Raw genomic sequence first — 18,350 nt, forward strand, 5'->3', positions numbered from 1 at the left:
TGAGAACTGAAGTGCCTGCCTACCTTTTCTGCTGCCAGCGCCCTGTGTCATTGCACAGGGAAAATCTGTGTCTTCAGAGCTAGAGGATGTACAGTATTTCTGTTACTCATGTAAAGAGTTGTTGCTTATAGATGTTCTTAGACTTCCAGGTCTTCTCATTACCCCTTTCATGAGACATCTCATATCACTCTCCTGGGAAGTAGGAAAATTGGTCAGTGTGAAGTTTGCCCTAATACTTTCATGATCTTGACCTGTAGTCTGACTGGGAATCGTGGTACATGAGGCTGATTTAGGACGAAGGAAGGTTTTCCACTTGCTTTAATGAACACTGTATCAGAATCTGAGTGCTATACCTAAGTCTTTACATAGTGCTCAGACTCTAGGATAAAATTCTTTGTGTAACTAAGCTCAGCCATATAGTATTGACTGTGGTTGCATAATAGACATTAATAAAATGGGCAATTAGTACATTCCTTAAGCATTATGATAAACCGGAACTGTGTCATGGACACATCTAGTGTATGTGAAGAGTCTGCAGAGGCTGTCAGCTTCTGAACTATTTATAATGGCTCAAGAATGGTGGGCAATGCTCCTGTCTTCTCACAGGAAAAAATGTTTGAATACAGGTTTAATTCCAGGGTACAGCAGAACATAATACTAGGTCAGGTCCAGTGCAAATAGGAACAGCAGAGCAGCACATATAGGCCTGATCTGGTTAAATACATATACTTCTTTGGTGTGGACAGCTGCTCAGCCTATCAGTTTAATGCAAGTTTTCTAATGCAGGAAGGAATTTGCAGACCCACCCAGTACCCTTGAAATCTATACATGTTCCCAAATGGTTCTTCCTCCCTAGCTCCTACGTGCAAAATTGAGCATAAACCATGTGATCAGTGGAGTGCAGCCTCCTTGCAGAATGCTGGCACCCATCCCAGCTGGGCAAGGTGCTGAAGCAAGAGTCCTCTGAAGTTGCTGAAGCAGGGAGTGTCCAGGCCTGTAGCTTTTGATACTCCCTGTTTTGAAAGGTTTACATGGCTTGTTAGAGCTGCCCTAGTTCTAATGTGCAGGATAAAACTGCCTTCAGTTGTTCTCTTTAGCTGGGCTCTCCTTCCTCCTCCTCCTGTTGGACCATTTGGATGTGAACTCCCAGTGTGTTCATGAATTGCATGGTGGGATAAGGAAGACTAAGAAATAAGCAGGTTTGGCTCAAGAATTTTCTCTTGTCTCTTTAAAAAAGACAGTGATGATTTTATTACACTCGTTAAATCTGGATATCCAACAGAGGAGGCCTAGCACCAAGGAGCAAGGATATGCCAGTTCTGTGTATCTGGCTTTGCAGATGTCTCACTATTAAATGACATGCAAAGTAGCATCTACCAATTTCAAGCCGTGGACATTCGCTGTATGTACATGGTTGAGTGCTGGATCAGAGCATCTTCTCCACCCCCCATCTTGGGATGTATGTGAGCAGTCTCTAGGCTGCTTGGTGAAGATAGTGGTTTTGCTCTGAGAAACAGATATCAAGCTGCCACACAACAGATTGCAGACAGAATGACCATATCCCGGTAGAGCAACTTATCTACAGCTTTGCAGGCTAAGGACTTTCCTTTCTCAGCAGAACTGAAACTTCCTGGGAATTACGCAGTCAAAAAGAAAAAAACGGAAAAAATAATGCATCTACACTGCCTCTTCAGCCTTAAGTTTCCTTGCTTTTGATGTATGTGTGAAAGCAACTTTATTTGAATACTTGCAGCAAAGGACATCACACTTGAGGACTGTATTTATTCTTTAAGCAGTGCCCATAACCTCAAGGCAGTAAAAGTCTGCCCCATGTGAATCAGAATCAGATTTCTATGATTGTAGTAGGTTCTTTAAAATACCACTTGATCCATTTTAATCACTCTAGCACTCATTCTTGTAGTTTATTATCATGATCCATGGAAATGGAAGATCAGCCTCACTTGCAACTGTTATTACTAAATCACAGGGAGAGGACATGTTTTCTCCTTTGAGAGGCTGCTCCACTAGCTATGCTTCCTTAGGCAATTCATCTCTCATCATATGCTGCAATTTGCTTTCCATGTTACTGCTCACTTGATGGGTTGGGAAATGATCGATACCAGATGCACATTCTTTTTGGGCAGTAAATGCTGCTGCAGTGGTAAGTCATGTGCACCAGCTCCTCGTTTCATTAAAATCACATATGGTTTCCATTTGCCCCTAATTGGTCTCACTTCAGCTCTGCCATGTTGTCTGAGTGGAAAGCTTAGACCTGTGGCTTCTTTGAGCAATTCCAAAGAGCTATGAGAAACCAGAGCCTTGCCTGTTTCAGCCTGCCTTCCCCTCATCCAGTATTTACTCTGTCTAGAAGTAGCTGATCTGGAAGTGAGGACTGAGTTAAATCTTACTGCACAGATCTTACGAAAACCAAAAGAAAATGGAAAAGGTGTTCTGAGCTGCACATTGCCTGACCTGCTTTGAGTCACATGCTTGTTATTTTTATCCACTGTTGTAAGCTGGGTTTGGAAGTGCTTTTGTACGTTGGTTTTGACAACCATCTTTCCAACACTAACCTTGGCTGCAAGCAGTTCTTTCTTTGGCAGTGGCACAAAATGAGGCAAAACACACTCTGCTGAAACCATCCCTTGGAGAGAGGTGCAAGGTATCTCTCTACTGCACTCTGTCGCTTGATACTCCTTCCCTCTGCTTTTATCACTTTTCCTTCTTTTATCTGATACTTGCCTATTGCCTTTTGCCTGAATTCAGCTTTTAGTAACTAATTAAATATTTAGGTGGGAAGTTAAAAGAATGCCTACCAAAAAAAAAAGAAATGACTAGTTGGCAGGAATGACATTGATTTCTCTTTTTCTTTTACCAGAGGTTTCTCAAGGCTATAGGCATGCTCATTATGTAGTCTGCAGTGTGTCTTGTTTGCTTACAACCATAGCAAACCTAGAATGTTTTATTGATGTAAGCTGAGACTAATTTAGCGATGCCTGTAACTCCTGTGACTCACCTGTTCTAGATAATCTATTGGGTCTACTTGACTTCCCTGAGTTTAGTAGGTGTAATAGCTGGTAACAACAGACACGGTATTATTTTTTTTTCCTTTTATTTCCTTTAGCTTCTCTGTGTTTATCACAAGGTATTTCCTGAAGCTGTTTTCCCTTGACATGAAACATACCATCTAGATCTAAAAGATTCTACTTATAGCTGGATATAAATGCATTTTAGATCCTTCCTTTCTTTCTCCTCACTTCAAGTCTTTCCTCCATCCTCCCAACAGACTGTCTGTGTATGATGGGAAAGCAAGGGAGCTAACATCAGGAGTTAGGTGCTGGGGCAGTGCTGGGCAATCTGAAGAGTCTTCAGCCTAATTGCATATAGGGCTCTGAATGAAATGTCTAGAAGAAAATTTGCAGTTTCTTGTTTAACAGGGACCTCTCCTTTCTGATTCTAATGTATTTCAAAGAGAGCTTGGGCTTCCATAGGGTGAGATGCACCATACAGGAAGGGAGACAAATGCTTTCTACTGTTGCCATCAGAAAATTTGTATCCAGTTTGGTAAGCTACAGGTGAAATACCAAGCATGAACCAAGTTCTGCCTGTTTTATGCAGCCTTGCATTTTCAATCTGTGGTCTTGTTGGGAGGATTCACTTTCTCTCAAGTAAAGCCCTTCTAGAGTAGTTTATATATTTTGAAGTGATGGGAGGTCTGATGCACTCATGGGCTTGTATGCAAGAGTTGTATCACTCCTTATTTTGTAGTGTTGGAAATAAAGCAGTACAGCATGTTGTTCAAACAGACTCCTAGTGGCAAGGAAATCTGCAGGGATGGGAAACCTGGTTAATATTTAGCAAATGCAGCTGTGATCAGTTGTTTTAGGCTGAGCTTGGGCCTGGGTGAAGACATTTAATTGTGTTCCAATTTTTTGTGTGGCCTTCAAACAGCCTTGCTGTGCACAGACAGAGTTTTCTGGATCTGTAAAGCGAAGGTCAAAAGTAAATGCCATAGTTATGGTTAGAATATCGGAAGAGATCTGGGTGTCTAGCCTTCCTGGTTTTATTTAGACTTTTATTGCTAGTTCTAATTCTCCAACATGCTTGCTGAAGTAAGCACAAGTCCTTTCCAGTGCAATATGTATGTGGCAACTGTCTGGCCGGTAGAGGTGATTGGTGTCAAGAAGGTGTTCTTTCTCAGTCAGTGTTCCTCACAGCTCTTTGAAAAAGCAAGAGGTCAAGGACTGCAGTAATGAGAGGTAGTTTGTTGTGGAGGGGTGTGAGAGGAAAGCAGCCAGCAGTGAATCTCTTGCTTCAGTATCTTTTTTTTCACTTTCTGGATAAGGTTCTCTAGTGATGCTGTGTGTCAACAGAACTGGATTTGGCTTCTTCCAAGACAAAGCAAAAGAGGTTTGATTTGCCTTTGTGGATTTGGTTGGATTTCATAATGGAGCAAGGCAAGAGGAAGCTCCTCTCATGTTGCAGGAAACCTTCAAATTCAGTACTCTTAATTTGTAAAATAATTGTATTTCGGTTATATAGGATGAGGTGACTTAGAGTACAGACAGATCATCAAACAGACTGTAGACTTATGTCTGTTGTTTTATACCCTCTTCATGACTCCCCTGCTGTCCTCAGTTTTTCTCTCTCTGTTCTGCTTTGATGTGGAGGAATGGTGAGAGGCTGCTTTCTTGTCCCCCTTCCAAAGCAGGCCCCACACACTTACTGCTCATATAAGCCTATAGCCACCAGGCAATTTAATAGTTTCCCAAGAGGTTGCGTATAGCTGGGCCGGACTTCCAGTCCGAAGGACATAAGCCACTTGCAGTTATGGTCCTCTGTTTTTAGGGAGGTCAAGAGTGTTGGTTATAATTGCTAATAGATCAGCCAGGGTAGTGGGAAAAGGAATGCAGCTAGTGAGAGTAAGCAAGACAGACACAGTGATTCTGTCTTTTGAGCAGTACCACCAGCCTTAATGCTAGAAAATCTGTGTGTAAAAGCACCCTGCTTTGACCAGCTTAGGAGACACCCTAGTAAATGCCAGAATGAACCAATACCTCAGTAGTGTTCTAGGTATACTTAGAAGTCTTAAACATAACTGGCCACCTTAACCTTTCATGATGTGAGCCTCCGAGCATGTACCAGGGCAGTGAGGAGGTTTTGTGAGGCAGACTGAATGAGATACCTGCTAGTAAAGTTAGTAGAAAGTTCTCAGTAAATTGCTCTTGGAAAAGAGCCCTTGTATAGTCTTTGGATGAATAAAATGGCAACCATCCTCCTTGGTATGTCCCGTGTCAAGTGTTAAGGCAGCATTTCCAAGTTTACCATTCTAATGGGGGTTGGTTTTGCTGTCCATTTTCTGGTGTAGTCAGTGGCCTCAGGATAGAAGCAGAAACAGCCTCTTGGTCATGTTGCTGCTCTCCATGTATTTTATATTGCCACTGTTTGGATATTGAAGAATGAGCTCGGAGAATAACTTGTCCCCTCTGTCCTCATTTGTAAACAACATCAATCCTTCACATTCTTTTCTTAAGTGCAGTTAGCATGCATCTCAGCCAAACCTCTCACTTAAAAATACTCATATTGCACACCAATAAAATAAATCCTTGAAACAATAATGAGAAGTGTAGCATTTGTTGCTCTCCTGAGCCATTCCTGGTAATTGGTCACAAGGGAAATGGGTTTGGAGCAAATCCTGGTCTCTAAAGGGTGTGTGCCTCCACTTAAAATGCTGTTAATGGTTGACAGCCAGCCCACTTGCATTGAAAGCATCTAGTTCTCATGGTGCGTTTGGGCTTGCAAGTGGGATTCATGGTGTTGGATTGCGCCTGTACCGCTGCCTCTCGGTAACAAAGGTGAGATTTGTGGTGGTGTCACCATCTAGTGGCTGGATCCGATAAAGGTCACAGGCTAGGTTGAACTAGGACAGCTGATGCCTTTACTTTTCAGTGGGAAAAAGAACTACTACATATGTGCCTGGATGAAATAATGCGATAATTACAAGTCTTTTCACCATGTTGTTTCCTCATCTTGGCAAATGCTTGTCTTAATCCCACCTGTCTACTTCCTCATGTCAGGCATTGCCCGTTTGTCTACTTTTGGAGACATGTAAGCCATTTTTGTGGGTATACATACATATGCAGACAGCTTGTGCCATGCTAGAGATGTCTGTGAAATACAAACCATTAGCTGCTTGCTCTGTACTAGTCCAGCAGCAAATCTGAGCCATCTCTGTTTTCCTAAGCGCTAAGCTAGTTTACATTAAAAAAAGGCAAAGCGAAAGAGATAAATACATTAATCATTTGTGATTGTTAGATGTATTTCCTGAATTCTCAAACGCAGCAGGTTATTTTCTTAATATATTTTTTAATATAAACTAAATATCCATTTTTCTTTCTCTCTGTTCTCTCATTTTTTTTTAATCATGTCAGATGTTGAGAAGCAGCACATGTGTTTTCTCCTTTTTGAATCATGCTAAGGCTGCCATGCTTATCAAGATTTACATCCTCATCTAATTTAACTTTTTATAAATAATTACAAATCACTCATGAGACCTTGCCAACTGCTCCAGTCCCACAAAATGACCCGACCTGAAACCCCAAAGTACTGAGAAACATTCATCTCAGAGTATTTTCATAGGCAGTACTTCAAAGGAATTGTGGTTTAAAAATATGCAACTATTTTGGTGACCACTTGTGTGGGATAAAGTTTCCCATTAGTAATAGCAAGACTGTAACAGAGCTTCAGGGAGAAGGAAAGAGTTCAGGGGAGCAGTCACAGCACCTTTTGCCTCATTCAGCTTAAGCAGTAGGAGTACCCAGAAGTAAACAGTTGACTTTGTTAACATAACATGGACTGAATTTGCACTAGAAATACTGTAAATTTCTGATAGTTTGTAGAGCATGAATAATTCCTCTGGCAAGTATGCATGGCCCCCACTCAGTTAGGAACAGTGTTCTTTATCTTCTGCTGAGGTGGTCCAGTAGCATAACCGGTGAGCAGTGGTTTGAAGAAGCAAAAATGGGACCAGGGAAATGTATGGCTATAGATTTGCAGCTTGGAGCTGTGTTCTGGGCAGATTTACAGACAACTTTCATACATGGAGGCTTAGGGTTAGGGTGAAGCTGGACATGCCAGAGCAACCTCTGAGCAGTCCTGTCAAACCAGCATTTCTCTCCAGTTACACAGGTGCATCTGATCCTCAGGGGGTGAGAATTTAGCATCATAAAATACAGGGGATAGACTTAATTTTTAGTATCCTCTTCTCCTTGGCTCACTGCTTGACTTTTCCTTTAATATGGGAAAAATGAAGCAGGATGGGTTCTTTGTTAATGCGTAGCTTCTTGGTAAAGAAAGGAACTTACCTAGAAAAGTTATCAGTTGGGTGATAAAGGCAATTTCTCTGGGGGCTTGCCCATTTACAAAAAGCCTGAAGTGATGGTCCACACTAAAGTTTTTCATGGTTTTTAGGATGGTTGTTCTTCTCTAACTTTATTGGTGAACAGTAGTACGAGAATACAGATCCTTCCACCTAGTTCCAAGGGTAGCATTAGTTGAAATTGGGACGCTGTTACATGCTAGTGTAGATACACATTTTGGATCTTCAGTCCTGTGGTGAAGCTGTTGATTAGTCCATAAATCAAAGTTGGTTTCTTTCTGAAGTGGCTGTGCTACTTAACTAGAAGTAGAGGGCTGCCAAGCTAGCAGTGAAGCACATGAAGAAAATGGGGATTTAGATATTTTGTCAGCAATTGGAAGTGTGCCTGTCATCTTTTATGCTAACAATGTTCTGTTTTGGGAACCCTAGCATTTTGCAATATTGCCTCTTAATATAGTTTAATATAGTTCTTAATTAACTGTATTAATGATGAGCAGGAAAAACTTGTCAATAAGGTAGAAGATTGGATTGTTGATTTCAGATGTCAGATTTTCAGATTTGAAATTGTTGATTTCAGATTTCAGATGGGCAAACACCAGGTTTTTAAATTTCAATGTATCAGTTATGCAATAGATGAAGATAAGACTTCTGACACCCTTTGGTATAGATTCCAGCATTAGTGAAGTGTCCTGGAATCACAAAGCCTTAAAGAAATAGTGTTCTTTCTCACTGACCCTTAAGCAGTCTGGTTTTTTGTAGCTTCAGTAGTGGTTGTGGTGGCTGGAGGCACCAAATGGAAGAACTCAATTCTTTCAAGATATTTGCAGTCCTCAAGGACATGCTTCAGTATAGCCACTAAAATTGTGAAGAAGAGAGCAAACTGAAGTCTGAACAACTTGTTAAATAGATGAATCTGCTTTTACTGCCATTGGATAATAGAAATAAAAAATTAAGAATGAAGTTTTACACTCAATGAATGAAGGTTTTGTTGGTCCTTTGAATCAAAGCCAGCAGGGCTGTCTTACCTACTTTAAAATTTATTTGACAAGTCTGGCTGAAGCACTGGGTATAAATCAGAGCAGAGTGAGTCTGTCTTCATTTCACACCATCCTCATGGAATAAGTTCCAGGAACTGGTGTGTGTATAAACCAGATCTATCTCTTCCTTTAAATCTGTTCTTCAGATTATTCAGAAAGCTGGGACAAGCTTTTTGCTTCATTTATTTGATCTAGCCTCCTTTTTTTCCCCATTTCTTCCAAGGGAATTCTGCAGCTGTTTGGAACGTAAATGAGCTATGAAGCAACAAGGTGCTTGTTTAATGTCTTTTATACGTAGCAGAATGGATCCCTGAGCTTTGTTGCTTCTTTTAGGTAGTGTCGCAAAGCAAACAATAACTCATTGGGTTTTCCTGCTTGCAAGGGAGTACCTCCACCTCTTTGTCTTCCTTCCATGCCTTCCTGCCTTTTTTAATGAATTATTATCTGTGATGCACTAGTATGATCCATTTCAGCAGAACACAGATGAAATGTTGCAAATGATTGCTGTGAAAGCTGTCTTGCACAGGGAGTTACAATTAGGACCTTCATAGGCTCAGAGGAAATATATGTGGTCCATTTTAGTTGCTGGATTTCAGTAGTGTGGAACCATTGGGCTATATGTTCAGCAGAGGTGCGTTGTTTGTAATGATGATAAGCTTTAGGCAAAGGCAGCTGATACCTCTTTTTCAACAAAAGAAGAGTTTCTGGGGAATTTATCATGGGATCATAGAATGGTTTGGGTTAGAAAGGACCTTAAAATCATCTAGTTCTAATCCACCTGCCATGGGCAGGGACACTTCACACTACTATGTACAGCTATTAATTTTCAGTTGTGCTATGATTATATTGCATTCTTTGGATTATTCTACTGGTACAATTTTCATAGCCCTTGTAATGAGAAGCTTGATGTGTAAGATTTTAGTTGTGATTTGCATGGCTATATTATAGTTTTGATTTTTTTCTTAATTGATGGAATCTTGAGTTCCTTGTTTTATTTTATATTTTGTCCTGTTGTTCATATGAATGGTGTTTGGGATCTAGAATTTTCTGACAGTGATCCTTATTCTTCCCATGATTGGTCTTCTCTATCTCATTTTCTTGTAAAAATTAAGCCACTTCTGGTGCTTGTATAGTGTCAGATGATTGTCCTGGGGTAGTGAACTTTAGCTAAATAATGCCTGCCCAGTCACTAAGCTTTGCTCCCCTACTGAGATGAACAGGTGATTGAAGAACTTAATCAAAAAGGGTCAATGGAACAGTAGGGTTTTTTGTGGAATGCAGCAAAAAAAGATGAGCAGGAAAACTCTTCATTAAGCTCTGATTGTAAATTACCCACTAAATCCATCTGAGGGACCACAAAATCCTTGATCTGTGGTGACTTGGGCTCAATAGGTGTTGCTGTAGCTCATCTGTGGTACAGTGAAGGTATCTGTGTCAGGATGGGTGCTGCGTTGATGCACACAGACACAGTGCCCCATAGTGTCCATGAAGAAATGAAGTGCAGTGTATGTAAGGTCAGATGGATCAGCTTTACTTTGTCTTCCAGGTGGCTTCTGGCTGGCCTGGCAGCTTTCAGTGTGAACTTGGTGGTTGCTAAACAATCTGCTTTTGCACAGTAGTCATTTTTCAAGGGAGCCATTTGTTTGAAGTTTTGCAGTATCTGAAAGGTGGCAGCTGTAGTGAAATCCCCAGATATTCCAGTGTGCTGTGCTGTATTGTTGTGGCTATTGTGAAACAGAAGCTGCATTGGGTACCCAAAGAATAATTTAAAAGTAGCACCTTGCTGAACATCATCCCGTATGTTGACAGTTAAAACATTAAATACAAACTTCATCCCAGTGGCTTGGTGCAAAGATTTTAACCTGTCTTGGTCCCAGTTATAGTCTGCTTTGCAGATTGCTGTCAGATTTCAACATAAATAATGCTTGTTCTAATTTTTCACAGAGAACTGGATTTCCTCTAAATACTTGCTTTGGCATCCCACTGTACATGCCTTCACTGTGTGTGAGATTTAGATAAATTATTCTGTAAAATAAAACAGAACTCCAGGCCAACCTTCGTCTCAATTTATTCTAAGTGCGTTTTTTGAAGTGGAGGGTCTAGCCTGAATGTTGTATAAGTTTGTTTATAATTTGTTGTATTTTTCCTCTCTTATGACAGTGATCCGAGCTAAAGTTGTGGGGAAGAAGCTTATGAAAGATGGACCATTTGGAACGATGCGATACACAGTCAAGCAGATGAAGGTATGTTTGCAAACGTTTCACGTAGGCTTGTAGATAAATTACAGTAGCATGTAATAATGAACAGAGTTGCATACTGAAAATAATAGCATTTCAGCTTTTCATATTGGTCAGCCAGAATAGAAGGTTACTGGCAACTAGTAGAAATATACCTGGGGGAGGGCAAAGAAGGAGGTCATTCCTGACCTACAATGCTGAATACCTAATTCTTCCTTTATTTTTAAAATTTCTGGTAGTAAAAGATGCCAGATGGGCTCCTCTGGATATTGGAGTCCTGTTTGTGTTAGACTGTGGAAATGCAAGCTTTTCCATCTAGCACTTTCATTAAATTCAATATGTGGTGATGGTAGGGGGCCTGCTGCCCAAGGGAGAGTGGTCTTTCATCTGTTCTTTCCTTGCATTCTCTGTGACCACCAGTTAGAGTGATGGCATTTTTTTCCACATATAGAACAAATGGAAATTGTATCATGAAGTTTTTATATAAAATACTAAACCAAACACTGTAGCTGTCAAATATCAACTCAGAAGAACTGTGTAGTGTTGACTCAAAGTTGAAAACAAGTAGACAAATTAGAGACACCAAGCAACTGACGTACCTCTCTTCAGAGCTCTACTTCTTTGCTGCGCAAACTGCACTCAACCTGCTGCTTTGGACTTCAGGGCTTTTTCTTAAACTGACCCCCTTGTTATGTAATGCTAAAAATCAGCCTTAGATTGTTTTTCTTGGCTATGCCATTCCAGTCATAAGACTGGTTTATGTCTTTAGGAAAAAAAAGAAAAAAAGGGGGAATGGAAAAGCTTGGCAGAGACTGCAGAAATCTGAAACATATTAGACAAAGTAAAGGTTCAGAAAAAAACAGTCACTTGCCTGCCTTGTAACAGTAACTCTCTTTATAAGGCAGTTTATAGCTCAGCACTAAAGCGGGGAGGAGGAGACGCAAAGCCTGTTTCATAAGCTGTCGCAAAACCGCACACGTAGCCAAATCTGGTCCTGGCAAGGCTCTTCCACTAGAGTGGAATGCTTGTGCTTTGAGTAAGAGGGTATGAGGTGCTGGGCTTGCTAATTTCCTTAACCTTAAAAAGGTCTTTTTAAGATTCAAAAGGAAATACATGTTTGTTGATTAACTTTTTTTGTGAAAAAGGCACCTGGTTATGTTGGCAAGAGCAAGACAATGCTGCCACTCTCTTCTTGGGGTTTTCTGTTGGGTTTTTTTGGTGGCTGTCCCTGGCCTCATCAGGTTCACAGCATTGTATGCTGTTCTTGTCCAATTTTGTCACTCTCCAGCTCAGCAAGTATACCCCGCTTCATAAAACAACTCAATGTCCACATGCTGCAGTGGCTTCATCAACTTTTCTTTCTTTGACTTCATCCTAGTCTATCCAGGACACCTACTTTCCCTCCTACTGGGTTGGAAGAGGTTGGTACTTTCTGTCCAACATATGACCATGAACAAGGTCCAGTGGTGATCTAGAATAAGAGTAGTCCCCAAAATGAACCATAACACTAGCCTCTCTCCTAACTAATGATACAGTCTGCCCCATTGTCAGCCAGTGAGCTGTAGTGGAGGAGATCTCTGGAACAGCATTAAGCATGCCTCTTCTGACCTAGCAGCCTACAGCAGTGTCCCTGCTATGAACTATGAACTATGACATCCATGTGTCTGATGGCATGGGGAGGGGGCATAAACCCAGGCAAGCATATTGAGCGGAGCAGCAGCCACTTTACTTTCAATAGAGACCATCGTATCAATGTTTAAATAAGATGCCTGAGCCTGTCCTGGCTGTTTTAATTAGGTTGTTCTGCAGCACAGGGCCAGGGTGTTTACAGCAGGTACTGCAGTAATATCCAATGCCCTTGTGCTGAGACCACAAGAGAACAGTTGCCCTTTTGCAGGAGCAGTTCCACAGCGTTTTGTTAGGTAGCTATGTGCCTGACAAAAGCAGGAGTGATTTTAAAGGGGAACTCATGAGTTGATCAAACTGCCTCTGTGCCTGCTACATAGATGTTGGGCTGGTGAGATGTTATATCTCACATTTAACTGTGACCTTTGGCAGGAAAGAACCTGAAGCAGTCAGAGTGCTCAGTAGAACTGGAATGTCCGGGGGACATAGTTCTTGATAAACAAACAAGCCAAGTGTCTTCTTTGAAACCGTGCTGTCTTTCTGCTGAGCTTAGAGACTTCAGTATAAAGAGGGATTCAGCTCCATACAGTGAGGGAGCTCAGAATGACGCAGCAAATCTCTGCCTTGCTTGCCCAATGAAAACTGACTGTCCTGCTGAAAAGAAAACTAAGGAGGCCTATAGCCCTGCACAGCTGCATGGGAACAACTCCTAAGATAAAATTAACATGTCAGTGAGCTTTTGGACACCTACAAACCCATCTGCACCTGCAGATGAAAAATAAACAGGCCATTTAGTTTATCAGTGTGTACTGAATTGCGTGTGAAAAGCATTGAGAGCCTTAAAAGGCAACAAACAATCTTTGTATTTCTTTCATGGGTTCTTTGGAGTTTGCTGTGGCTGATTCTTGCTCTTGCTATCACTCCTGAACTCATTGCTGAATTTCACAACTCGACCAGCTTGGGGCCTGGGCTGGAGCACAGGGTCAGCCTTCAGGCACAGAATAGTGCCGGGCTTCCTAGCTTTCAGGTTGGTTGTCTGAAAAGGTCTTGTGCTTTTTCAAACAATCTCTGCTTCCTCCCACTGCTTTCTCAAACAAGAATATTTCAAGATCACGTGTCAGGTATCTGCACAGGACTGATCTAACCCCTGCATGTTCTATGATGCTTCAGTGCATTCTGAGAATGGCCCAAGCCTATTTCAGGAAACTGCAAAGGAAACAAGGAGATAAGATATTTCTACTGCATGTGCACAAACAGTTCTGGTTGACCATGGCAGCACTTAGCACAGACTGCCAGGAGGCTTTCCTTGGTTTGTTGCTAATCTGTAAAGTGAGTCTAAGGGGTGAAACATGATAGTTCCAAGAGGAAAGAAGTGGAGTGGGATTAGTTTAGTTTAATTTTAGACAGGCTAAAATGAGGTGTTGAGACTTTCCCGTTCTCTTGATTGTCAATGGAGAGAGACAAGAACCCCCGAAGTGTAATTCAGCCCACCAGTTGCAGACAGCTATTTCAGGATGGGCTGAGTTGTTCTGGAGGTGCCTATTCTTGGCGTTTGACTAGAGAGGATGGCTAATTCACATGAAGGTAATTTTAGGTAGCTAAAGGTTAGGCAGGATGATTCCAAGCCTTGGTATCCCTCACATGGGAGGGATAATGGGAGAAATATCATATCACAGGGTGAAGTTAATACTGTAGGAACCACCACAGAATTTGCATGTGCATTTTTGAGGCGGTATAGGGGCTGCTGAGGAAAATGCTGACACAGCTGGAAATAGAGCAGCACTAGCAGGCACCACTATGTGATGCTTGCTAATATGTTCCCTGTTATTATGCTTCCGAAAATATACATCTCTGGCGACAGGAGGACTCTGAGGGTAGCAGTTGGGAGAGTGGATAGCTTTATGGTTGGTTTTTTTCTGACTGGTCTAATAGCACTTCCAGGCTATTTTGTGTATCCAAAAATAATGCTTAAGGTATTTTTTTGGGTTTGTTTTTGTTTTGGCTTTTTTTTTTTTTTAGTTTTGAGAAAGGACATCTGTAGAAGATTCCCTTTTGCTGAATTTTATTCCCCTGAGAACCAAGGTCACATTGAATTTTCTTTAGTCATCAGAGGACGGGATAGGCCCTGTCTGCCCCTAGCAATGGGTCAATTAGTGTGACAGTTGCTAGCATTGATGAGGGTCACTGAGGGGTGACGTGAACTGCTTTCTAAGAGGCTGCACACAGTTCCTTCAGCATCCCTGACAGTAGTGTCCCTGATGGTAATGTAAGTAGGGAATTACTAGGTCAAGGAATTGAAAACCAAACCCCAATTCATCATCACTGTTTACCTCATAGGCAGTCATGTTGAGCTTGATGGAGCAGAACATGCAAGGAGTGAAGACTGTAAAGGTTGTGTAGGAAGGGCCTGAGCAGCTTCTCAGAGGATTTAATCTAGCTTGTAGCCTTTTCTGCAGGGGGGAGAATGGGCTGAAAGCATGCCTGTGCATGTGTGGACTTTACAGCACAGATAAGATAGACTTAATTAGCCCAACGCTACTTGGAGCTTAGCACTTGGAATGATGTATCACTTGTACTGCACATGCACAGCATACAGCTCTCTCATGCACAGCGTACAGCTCTCTGCAGTGAAAGTAATGCACTGCCTGGAGAGACCTGGCAGCCCCAGTTGTTAGCTATTCTTACCTGCTTAGGTACTGTTACCATAGCTTCTTGGTGTGACCAAGCATGTTGTTAGATGCATCTTGTTAGATGCATGTTGTTAGAACAGCATCTGAACATTCTATGTGCCTTTCCTTGGGAAGCAAGGCAGAGATTTCTGCAGATGAGGAATAAAATTGTACTGAGGGCTAGCTCATCCAAGGACAGACAGGATGCTTGTGCTGGAACCTAGATGTCCAGCTATCTTGAGCATAATTGGAAAATCTGTGTTTCCCATACCATGAAAATTGCAGGGATGAAGCAGATATTAGTCAAGGTTCAGTTCTTCCATACTCATTGAAAGATTTTGCTCACTCATGGACACTACGATGTATTCCAGACGCGATCTGTGAGCTTGTAGGTGGAGTATGATTAATTAAAAAAACAGTTATTTTCTTGAGTATTTGCTGGGTCTAGAATGTCTTTTGCTGTACACAGCAGTGCTGTTGCTGAGTTGTGATACTGTTAAAAGATTATGCTGATTTGGGTAATATACCTAAGGAAAAAAAACACCCAACTGGTAGACATTCTGTGGATGCCCAGAAGTTAGTTTGACTTCTCAGCATAGCAGAATGAGTAGTAGTTTCTTTATATTTTTATATGCAGTATATCTGGGCCTGGCATAAGAGCTGTTAAATCAATGTTTTTTTTTCTTCAGAAAGAAAAAAGTTTGTTGTTTTTAAAGGAGGTGGGCAATAGAGAAATACCCTGGGATAATAAAGGAGTTCAAGAAATAGAATACAGCCTGGAGAAAAATACCACAGCTTAGGTGGCACAGCAGGCAAGGATCTGTGGCTCTGGGATTGCTTGGGATTTTTCTCCTCTCTTTTGCCTCACTTTAATATTAACAGTTAAACTGAATATGAATGTGCACTCTATAAATAAAGCTGACAGAGAAGGGAATAGGCTGGGAAACACTATGAAATTGTGATTCTCACTGACTCTAAATTGTTTAACTTTTAAACACTGGCCATTAATAGAGCCGGTGGGGGGAAAAAAGAGAGACTGAGTGTTTTGAAAAGATACCCAAATTTTAAAGCTGAAATTTTCAGGAAATCATCCTCAGTGTTTCAGAAATAGGGTGTATTTTATTTGGTCCAGTGTACACGTGCAATGGTTGTTTCATTGCTATGCACAGACTTCATTATGCTGCTAACAGGTGGGTTTTCCTAAATTGTAGCAGTAAGGTCAGGTCAGATAGGGACACATGCTAATTTCTGACTGTATCCAACTGCCAGTATCTATGGGTTCATATTTCAATTAAACTGTGTTGTAAGAAAGATTATGAAAAAGGAGAAGGAGTGTAGAGGAATTATGTATACATGATGTTTTCTTTATGGCGCCCATCAGTGCTGGGCTAATTTTAGGAGGTGGGGTAGAATTCTATTTCTGCATTCGTTTAGTTAGACAAACATGAAATCCTTGCTGAGGTCAGCAGGAGTTGCATACGCTGGGCGCTTGAGGAGATGTCTGGCTTGATAACTTGGAACAAGCGCCAAAAGTTTGAAACTTTTACAGCAGCAACACTGGAAAATAGGGTCGCTGTCTAAAAGAAAAATCCTTTGGTTCAGAAGAAATTGTTTGAATCACATGAAGGAGTAAGATTCTAAACTTGAACTAATTTAATTTCTCCCTAATTATGAGCTATATAAGGGAAAAAATTGTTCAGGATGTTGGCAGAGCTTGCAGTGTTGGCACTTCGCTCACTCAGTGCCACTGGAACTAATGTGAGTGAGAAAAAGTGGTCCCTGTGCTGAATTGCAATAGCTTGTTAGCAGGTGGGTATTCTGCCTTACCAGCAGATCAGGTGGGGAGACTTCCATCAGGGTCTAGCTAGTGCCTTTAGTCCTTCATCCTTGTAAGCACTAAAAGTTCATTGCTTGCCACCCCACAGTCTAGGAACATAGATTGTAAAGAAGTGAAAAGTTGTTACTTAAGATGACTTAGAGCATTTTATTCTTTCTCTAGATGTACAGGGGCTTTCAGATAATGCCACATGTTCAGTACATCTACACAGAAGCCTCTGAGAGTCTTTGTGGAGTCAAGCTGGAGGTCAACAAGTACCAGTATCTGATTACAGGTAAAGGACAGTGTACTTCTTCATACACAAAACCTCTTCTGTTCTATACATACGTCTGCTAAGGGTGGACATGGGCATGGGCATGGGCAGCTGTGTAGACAGCTCTGTATGCAGCTTCCAAGTGTTAAGATGTTCAACAGTATGTTAGTGTTCAGTACTCTTTAATGCTGAGAGTCATTTCACTCTCTAGATTTCCCTCTCTTTTCTAAAGTATCTCATATACCCAGTCTTGTCATGACAAATATGCTGTGACAGTCCACAGCTGTCAATTTGTACCTGAGCTGGCATGTCTGTCCCATACAACTGATTGCTACTCAGCTGTGCCAGAAATGGAAGATACCTTTTGGAATAAGCCGGAGAAGTGCAAGCTGCAGAGATGGGGGGATGCAAGGAAATGAAGGTGTAGCAGTTGCCAAGTTTTGTTTCTAGTGAAGGTGTTAATTCACTTTGCTCTGTTGTTAAGAGGAGCTTGACAGCATTACTCACCTGCATGTTGTTGGTGCTTACAGCTGGCACAACAGTCCTATAACATACAGAAGGTGCTGTAATCTTGCTGGCCAGAGATGCCTGAACCAGTTAATAAAAAGAAAGCAGTTGCTGAGCAGTGACTGAAGCCAAACATATTGAGAGCATTAGCAATGTCAGGAAACGAGAAAAGTGCTTGAGCTGAGAAGTGCTAACTTGTGACCATGTCTCTGTTTTCAAGGCCGTGTGTATGAAGGGAAGGTTTACACTGGCCTGTGCAACTGGTATGAGAAATGGGACCGGCTGACTTTGTCCCAGCGTAAAGGACTGAATCATCGTTATCATCTGGGCTGTGGATGCAAGGTATGTGTGTCTAATTAGGTGGCATTAAGACATTCAAACCCTAGAATTCTGTTTCCCTTGGCTGGTAATATCAATGTTGCTGGTGAACAGCCAGGAAGAGAAATAGAGCACAACAAGTTTTACAGAGAAAAAGTAAAGCTCGGCTGTAGTGTTGAGACCAGAGAAGAGACAATCCAATAAAAGTGCAGAGTCTATGCCTTTTTAATGCTCTGTTGGAGTTAATTGGGGTCGTGGAAGGCTTTCAGAATCCATGCAGAATCATTTGCAGGTGAATGAAATCACATACCAGAGGCTTGGCGAGATATGTCCAGCTTTTTTCCTATGCAAACATTTTGAGTGCTTAAAACCTCACAGCCTGGCACTGGCACTAAGATTTTTGCTCATGCTCCCAGGCTTGCAAAAACATAAGACACAAGCTCAGCTTTTCTACACCTGAAAAGCCCTTTTGACTCTGGAATTATCTG

General features: G+C 41.5%; 2 protein-coding genes across 3 annotated transcripts in view; one reads left to right on the forward strand and one right to left on the reverse strand.

The window, feature by feature from the left end:
- Positions 1–18,350, reverse strand: part of SYN3 (synapsin III) — a gene marked incomplete at both ends in the record, with an annotated part of 176,309 nt that overhangs the window by 104,097 nt on the left and 53,862 nt on the right. The gene's annotated exons all lie outside the window — the stretch shown is intronic.
- The window catches only part of TIMP3 (TIMP metallopeptidase inhibitor 3), a 38,566-nt gene that overhangs the window by 15,537 nt on the left and 4,679 nt on the right, over positions 1–18,350 (forward strand). The window contains exons 2-4 of the mRNA XM_080612044.1: positions 10,576–10,658; positions 16,947–17,058; positions 17,765–17,886. Of these exons, the coding sequence (XP_080468170.1) occupies positions 10,576–10,658; positions 16,947–17,058; positions 17,765–17,886 (317 nt within the window). The remainder of the gene's footprint in view (positions 1–10,575; positions 10,659–16,946; positions 17,059–17,764; positions 17,887–18,350) is intronic.

This window comes from Psittacula echo, assembly GCF_963264785.1.
Source record: "Psittacula echo genome assembly, chromosome: 1".
Taxonomy (NCBI): domain Eukaryota; kingdom Metazoa; phylum Chordata; class Aves; order Psittaciformes; family Psittacidae; genus Psittacula; species Psittacula echo.